At 37.8% G+C, this 7301-nt stretch overlaps 3 protein-coding genes and 1 non-coding gene across 4 annotated transcripts in view; 2 read left to right on the plus strand and 2 right to left on the minus strand.

Annotated features, from left to right (window-relative positions):
- The window catches only part of LOC106295683 (2-oxoisovalerate dehydrogenase subunit alpha 1, mitochondrial), a 3271-nt gene extending 2386 nt beyond the window's left edge, over positions 1 to 885 (plus strand). Inside the window, exons 6-8 of the mRNA XM_013731653.1 lie at positions 49 to 188; positions 287 to 472; positions 548 to 885. Of these exons, the coding sequence (XP_013587107.1) occupies positions 49 to 188; positions 287 to 472; positions 548 to 715 (494 nt within the window). The 3' untranslated portion in view covers positions 716 to 885. The remainder of the gene's footprint in view (positions 1 to 48; positions 189 to 286; positions 473 to 547) is intronic.
- A 681-nt stretch (positions 886 to 1566) lies between these two features.
- TRNAQ-UUG lies at positions 1567 to 1638 on the minus strand. Its single transcript has one exon. It is a non-coding gene; the product is annotated as a tRNA-Gln (tRNA).
- Positions 1639 to 3198: 1560 nt separating this feature from the next.
- LOC106294414 (probable indole-3-pyruvate monooxygenase YUCCA11) lies at positions 3199 to 4408 on the plus strand. The gene is made up of 2 exons (XM_013729966.1): positions 3199 to 4170; positions 4244 to 4408. Exons 1-2 carry the CDS (start codon positions 3199 to 3201, stop codon positions 4406 to 4408), a joined length of 1137 nt encoding a protein of 378 aa, XP_013585420.1.
- Positions 4409 to 4487: 79 nt separating this feature from the next.
- LOC106292599 (carboxyvinyl-carboxyphosphonate phosphorylmutase, chloroplastic) lies at positions 4488 to 6486 on the minus strand. The gene is made up of 7 exons (XM_013728216.1): positions 6109 to 6486; positions 5938 to 6011; positions 5660 to 5742; positions 5450 to 5474; positions 5337 to 5356; positions 5067 to 5222; positions 4488 to 4987 (listed from the first exon to the last, which is right to left on the minus strand). The coding sequence occupies exons 1-7, from the start codon at positions 6393 to 6395 to the stop codon at positions 4622 to 4624; spliced, it is 1011 nt and encodes a 336-aa protein (XP_013583670.1). The 5' UTR covers positions 6396 to 6486; the 3' UTR covers positions 4488 to 4621.
- Positions 6487 to 7301: the final 815 nt, after the last annotated feature.

Here is a 7301-nt window from a genome sequence, read left to right on the forward strand (position 1 = left end):
TTTTTTTTTTTTTTTTTTTTGTGAGCGAGCTTGTGTGGTTGATTACAGGTGATGGAATTGTTGTGAAAGGTCAAGCTTACGGTATCCGAAGCATCCGAGTGGACGGCAACGATGCGCTCGCGGTTTACAGCGCGGTACGCTCGGCAAGAGAGATGGCTGTAACAGAACAAAGACCTGTTCTCATCGAGGTTTAAAACCATAACTAAAGAATCATTACAAAGTAGCAACTTCTTTCCTTAGTAACGTTTTAGTGAAGTTAGTTTTTTTCTTATTTATTTGTTTACAGGCGATGACATATAGAGTAGGACATCACTCTACATCAGATGATTCAACTAAGTACAGGGAAGCCGATGAAATCCAGTACTGGAAAATGTCGAGAAACCCTGTGAATAGGTTCAAGAAATGGGTGGAGGATAATGGATGGTGGAGCGAGGAAGATGAATCTAAGCTAAGATCTATCACAAGAAAACAGGTAGAGATTCCTGAAAACACACTACATTCTTGATGTTAAGATTGAAGTTATTTAGCCGTTTTTGTGTGTTTGTAGCTGCTACAAGCGATTCAGGCGGCGGAGAAGTGGGAGAAACAACCATTGACAGAGTTGTTTAACGATGTGTATGATGTTAAGACGAAGAATCTTGAGGAGCAAGAAGTTGGTTTAAAGGCATTAGTAGAGAAACAACCTCAAGATTATCCTACTGGTTTCCATATCTGAGTCTAGAGGAACTGTGAAGTTGAAGATCTCATTCTCATGTATGATGTATCATGTATTCATGTATATATAGACTTTCTCATCGCAGACTATTTATATTGTCAAAATCAGAGTTACGAGCCATGAGAAATGTATTTCCATCATTTAGTAAGACTTCATGATTTCATATCTGACTTTTGACTCTTATCTAAATTTCAGAATCTTCTCTTAACATCTTGTTTTATTTTTGGTTCATCATCAGGCAGGAACTTCTCTTAACATCTTGTTTGACTTTTGGCTCTATCCAAATTTCCGAAACTTCTCATAACATCTCATTTTATTTTTAGTTCATCAGGAGGTTCTACTAATCCTACACCACCTACTAATAATGTATCTTCCAAGGTTAAGCAAACTAGATGATTTTAGTATTGTATTGTTGATGTTTATGAATGTAAATCGAAGAAGAGCCAGTAGCCCTATGTACAGTACACTAAGGAACGGCTTTTATGTGGACAATCTTGTTCATGTGTGTGTGTCTTTATCGACAATGTTTAAGATTTGGCTGCTGATTTGCATCATCAACACTTTATTCGGCCTCTGAATCTTCTTTCACATTTCTTAGTAATAGATATCTTTTAGGATCCTGAAGAGAAATGTAAAACATCAACCCTTCCCACATTCTCATAAAATGCGTAGCTGCACTGCGTATGAAAAATATTCTTTAATTTCATTTGACCATAGTAATAAGACCCATAACACCAAAATCCTTAGACCAAACAAGACGTCACAACCATCGCTAAACAATGAAATCCCAAAATCTCAGCTCATTGGCTTAATTAGGGTGTTCACTATGTGAGTGAGACAACAAAAAATAGAGGTCCTACCGGGAGTCGAACCCAGGTCGCTGGATTCAAAGTCCAGAGTGCTAACCACTACACCATAGAACCTGTTTGTTAATAACTCATACTTTTCTTTAGATAACCCATTTGAGAATACTAAAAGGCCTCCGGTTTGGGTTTGGTTGATTCAGATTTTTAAATATTTGGTATTATAATAAGTCTCATCCGAGTTTTACTAATTTTGGATTGGTTTTGATTCTTTGTGGTTGGATTTGGATCGAGTTATAACTAATATGTGATATCACTAAAAAACTTAAAAAAAAAATGAAAATGATAAAAATACTCAAAATTAGAAATGATTCAGAAATCTAATTATTAGCTAGTTAAACCAGCTAAATAAAAATTTGAATAGAAAACTTTACTACAAAATCTCGAAAATACTCTAAAATATCTAAGTTACCTTAACATATGTAAAAGATAAATAATTTTAACTAATTTCAGATACTTTGGATCCTACTTCAGATTTTAATTTGAGTTATACTTGAACCCAAAAGAACCTAGTTCTTAGATCCGTTCGGATATTTTTAACCGTTAGGATCGAATTTCAATTTTTCGGTTTGAATTCGGTTTGAATTTTGAATTTTGAATTTAATTTAAAACGCCAAGGTCTGCTTATTATCGAAATTACCTGAACTAAATTGAAATGAAACCTTTTTATTTAATTACTTAACTGTTCAAAAGGTATTAATTTGAACATTCATTTGGAGCTACTTGGCTCTATTTTCCTTTTAATTAATATATATCTTCACAAAAGCAGAATAACAAAAATAAAAGATGAACTTTGTTCTTTGGTCAACACGTGATTTTGTGTTTTTGATAGAAAATCAGCTTTTATCTTGTCGATAGTGATACTACCAGCTAATATGACATATACTCCAATTTGTCCTTAGTGTTACTACCAGTATTAAGTTTGATACAATAGGCCTTAGTATTGGCCAACATTTGTCCAGCCAATTTGGTTAAGTGTTATCGCGGTGATACAATAATTACGCGGACTTGAGTTGTAATGAAGATGCTTTCAAGTCCCTATTAACGAGTATAATAGATACCATGATTCACCGAAAGTAGTTTTTTCACCTAGGACGGTTCATTAATGAACACTGCTTAACACTTAACAGCTTTGAATGTCAATCTCAGAGGACACTAATAAAAACCGACAGTAAGCAACACTCTGTCTCCTGATCATTGTATATACCTATTTATAGTCATATAGATAGAGCTTCATTTTCCGTACGTATAAAACTTTTCAATGGTCTCCTGGATATAATTTCCTTAAAAATAATTAATTGAAAATGTAATTAATAATTAGTGAGTAATTAAGGAAAGCTTAAAACGACGACCGTGTGTTGACTCAGTTCAAGGTTACTTCCACATAGCAAATCACTTACCATAATAGCAAAAACAACAAAGACTATAAACTTGCCAACATATCCTATGATTCACTTCTTAGAACTAGTCAAACTTATAACTTAGGAATATATGTAACTCCAATCATTTGATTACCCAAAGACTTTCAGTGATGTATATATATAAAGCAAACTCCAATCCAGTTCTTGACAGAGTACAGCATTGCAATTGCGTTACACTACAACACTAACAAAAACAAAAATGGAGAACGAAATGATCAAGACTCAAGCTCTCATAATCGGTGCAGGACCAGCCGGTTTAGCTACATCAGCCTGTCTAAACCGGTTGAACACACCGAACATAGTGGTGGAAAGAGAGGAATGCAGTGCCTCTCTCTGGAAAAGAAGGTCTTACGATTGTCTCAAGCTTCATCTCGCGAAGCACTATTGTCAACTCCCTCACATGCCATTCCCTCCAAACACTCCTACCTTCGTCTCCAAGTCAGGTTTCATCACTTACCTTGACGAATACGCCACACGTTTCAACGTAAGCCCTAGGTACAACCGCAACGTCGAATCCGCGTATCTCAAAGATGGTAGATGGATCGTGGAGGTGGGGAAAGGAGCGGAGAGAGAGGTTTACTCGGCGGAGTACTTGGTCGTGGCTACGGGTGAAAACAGCGAAGGCTTGATCCCGGAGATTCCGGGGCTTGCTGAGAGCTTCGAAGGTGAGTATTTGCACTCAAGCGAGTACAAGAACGGCGAGAGGTTCGCCGGAAAACATGTTTTAGTCGTCGGAAGTGGAAACTCCGGGATGGAGATTGCTTATGATGTGTCCAAGTGGGACGCTGATGTCTCCCTCGTCGTTCATAGCCCTGTACACGTGCTGACGAGAGAGATCGTAAGGATCGGTATGTGGCTGCTCAAGTTTTTCCCGGTAAAGTTAGTTGACCGTTGGTGTCTCTTACTCGCGAAGCTGAGGTTTGGGGATACTTCGAGATATGGGCTTATAAGGCCTACTAAAGGCCCGTTTATGAACAAGCTTGTCACCGGCCGGTCACCTACCATAGACGTCGGCTGCGTCGACGAGATAAAAGCCGGCAAGATTGAGGTTTTGTCGTCTATTAAGCGTATAGAAGGGAAGAGAGTGGCGTTCGTCGATGGAAACATCAAAACTGTGGACTCTATAGTCTTTGCAACAGGTTACAAGAGCAGCGTTTCAAAATGGCTTCAGGTATTGTTTTTTTTTGCAACTTAAGACAAATGTCTTAATGTTCTTGTTTTAATGTGCTCTGATGTGACTACAGGTTGACGATGGAGACTTGTTCAACGAGAATGGGATGCCGAAAGGAGAGTTACCGGATCATTGGAAGGGGAAGAACGGCTTGTACAGCGTTGGATTTGGGAGACAAGGCTTGGCTGGTATCACAAGAGATGCTCAGAACGTTGCTACAGACATTGCTTCTCTCTGATTTTTCAGAGAAGCATGAACAAGCTCTTCAACTTAATCATAACTTTTTAAGTTTTAAAAAAGTCAAGACTCTTCTGTAATTCTTAGAAGAAGTTGGCATTAAGTCCTATTAAAATATGCTAACAGCATAAAGCATAATGTTATTACATAGCAAGTGAAAAAAGAAGAAGATAACATTATTGATAAACACACACACACACACACATCTCATGGTTTAGTTGTGCGTGCCAAGAGCGTTTCTGAGGTTAGAGTACTTAGTTTCGAGCTCATACCATTCACCCAAGTTCACCAAACGATTAAACTCCTCGAAAGTAATCATCTTTTCCAAATGATCTTTGGTGGTTCCCTTTTCCTTGAGGATGTTGAGGACGTCCACAAGAGCTCGAGTTGATGCGTAGAGCGAGGTAAGCGGGTGAGCGATCAAATGAAAGCCCATTTCTTTAAGCTCATCAGGTGTGTGCAATGGCGTGCGTCCACCTTCGAGCATGTTACAGAGTCTGTAACCTTTTGTGCGTTTTCCGATTTCCTTAAGCTCATCATCGTCTCTTGGTGCCTCAACAAAGGAAGCATCAGCTCCTGCCTGCACATTTATCCATTATATCTTCTTAAAAGTTAAAAAGCTTTTAGTGTTATCAACATAATATGATTTAAGTGTTGCCCTCCATGTAGAGATTAGCACGGTCAATGGCGTCTGAAAGTCCTGTCTTTGCAGACAGAGCACGCGCATCAGTCCTAGCGATGAGGAAAAAGTCAGAATCTCCAATGGCGTCTCTGGCTGATGCTATTTTAGCAGCGTGCTCCTCTGCAGGTATGACCTGTTCCCCCAAGTTAGAAGCCAAATGTCCAGAACTTAGAACCCCCCTCACATCTATTAGGAATATAACTTAAACCATCTGAACTCTTTGACTTTTATTAAGTGAAACCAATACCTCTTTTCCACGCATATGCCCTACACGAAAGACAATAGAGAGTATAAAAGAGTTAATAATAGCTTATAGTTATGTGGCGAGAGTAAGAAGAAGAAGAAGAAGAAGTATCTTACCACACCTCTTTGGCCATGCCTGGTCCTGCACGATAACCCCAAAGTAACATTAGCACAAGTCAAAACTTTCTCAGAGTTACTCTAACCAACACAATTAATATATCACAAGAGAGTAACAAAAGACTAATTAACATTAAAACATAACAGAGTCAGAATCATTAGAGATTCATTCAAACATCACTTGAAACTAGTTCTGACAAAGGATATTACCTCAAGGAAGCAACCAGCAGCACCAGCTGCGATTAAGTCCTTCACGGTTCTTTGAACATTGAGTGCATTGCCTCCACCAGTATCTGCATAAAATGTCAAATAACCAAATCTTTAAGAAACTCACATGAATACATAATACAACTTCTAATATACAACTAACTGTTCAGATATCAAAGCATCTCAGCTAACAACTGTTCAGATATAATAGTTTTTAACTAACTGTTAGAAAGTACATAAAAAAACATATTTTGTTTAGAGGTTTCAGATTCTAGACTTGCCTGCATCTGCAAGGATGGGTATGCCTGGAGCAGCGGAACAAACCGATCTAGCTGCTGCTGCCATCTCCGGCGGTCTGTCAAAACGACAGAATAAAACAAATAAAACGACAGAAGAAGTAGCTTCGGTCTAAAAAAGACACGTGAATAACTAAAAAGGCAGAGAGACTTTACGTTATCAAACCGAAATCCGGTTTTCCCAAAATAGAGGCGGAGAGAGCGTAACCGGAGATCAGCGCGGCGGAGAATCCGGTCTGCTGCACGATAGCCGCCGACAATGCGTCGTAGACTCCGGGAACGAGCACCGCTCCTTGCTCTTCGATCAGACGGTGAACACGCGACTGCATTCTCACCGTCGGATAAGCATATCTGACGACGCGTGGGTTTTGCTTGGTTCTGGACGAGATAGAAGGGTTTGAGTAGCAGAGTGAAGTGGATTTGGCAGCCATTAACATCGACATTGTCCAAGGTTTTGAAAAGGTTTTGTTTCTCCCAGTCGAGAGTGAAGAAGACAAGAAAATCAGTATCAACAAGATAAATAGGAAGCAAGGATAAGTTACTTTGTCTCTGTAATGACATCACGTGTCGCATGTTTGTTACTGTAATTAGGCTCTTAATCGTAGTTTAAACAAGATTAGCCTTGTGATTAATGTTGTTGGAAAAAAGTAATAGAAAAAAGCAGCGTTGCAGAGTCTATGGTTAGGTAGGCGAACGCACGTTTACTAGTGTTTCATTTTACGGATGGTTGTGGTGGAGTTTTGCTCTCTCAATCACGTGGAGTAATGAGAAGTTAGTCTATGGGCCGAATATGGGCCTGAGGATATGTACCATGGAAAGTTAGAAACCAAAACCCAGTACAAATCTGGTTTAGGTGAGAACTTTCGTGTTTTCAATTTCTTACATACTTTAAACTTTGTATTCATTGAAAGACAAACAACAGCAGCACTACATCTCACAACAACCGTTCTTTTTCATTCTAAAATATACAATAATCCACTGTATATTATTTGTGAAACATTACAACTTCTTTTTCTACCCACGTGTCATCACTAGGATGATTCTTAGAATTATTAGAGAAATATGTTGGTCTATCTAATTATATAATAAGATTTTTATTAAACTAACCATAAATTCATTATTAATGTCATTTATTATTTCTTTAAATAAAGATTACGGAATTGCCTAATGTGGGTAAAGTATATATGACAATTAATGATTTTGAATAATAAAGATCTGATAAAAAAATAATGTATCTTCTATCAAATTTGTTTAATTTTAATCTATTTAAATAATTTTTAAAAATCAGAATAACCATATTATAAAAATTTAGATTTTTCTGTATATGTTATATTTTGAATTTTAAAAAA

This window comes from Brassica oleracea, chromosome C5 (assembly GCF_000695525.1).
Source record: "Brassica oleracea var. oleracea cultivar TO1000 chromosome C5, BOL, whole genome shotgun sequence".
Lineage (NCBI taxonomy): Eukaryota > Viridiplantae > Streptophyta > Magnoliopsida > Brassicales > Brassicaceae > Brassica > Brassica oleracea.

What these genes read in the sequence shown, in the direction of transcription:
- LOC106294414 (XM_013729966.1), top strand. Translation starts at nt 3,199, where the DNA reads ATGGAGAACGAAATGATCAAGACTCAAGCTCTCATAATCGGTGCAGGA. An exon ending in GCGTTTCAAAATGGCTTCAG is followed by an intron (nt 4,171 to 4,243) that starts GTATTGTTTTTT and finishes ATGTGACTACAG; the next exon opens with GTTGACGATGGAGACTTGTT.
- LOC106292599 (XM_013728216.1), bottom strand. Translation starts at nt 6,395, where the DNA reads ATGTCGATGTTAATGGCTGCCAAATCCACTTCACTCTGCTACTCAAAC. An exon ending in ACCCATCCTTGCAGATGCAG is followed by an intron (nt 5,743 to 5,937) that starts GCAAGTCTAGAA and finishes CATTTTATGCAG; the next exon opens with ATACTGGTGGAGGCAATGCA. An exon ending in GGCATGGCCAAAGAGGTGTG is followed by an intron (nt 5,357 to 5,449) that starts GTAAGATACTTC and finishes TCTTTCGTGTAG; the next exon opens with GGCATATGCGTGGAAAAGAG.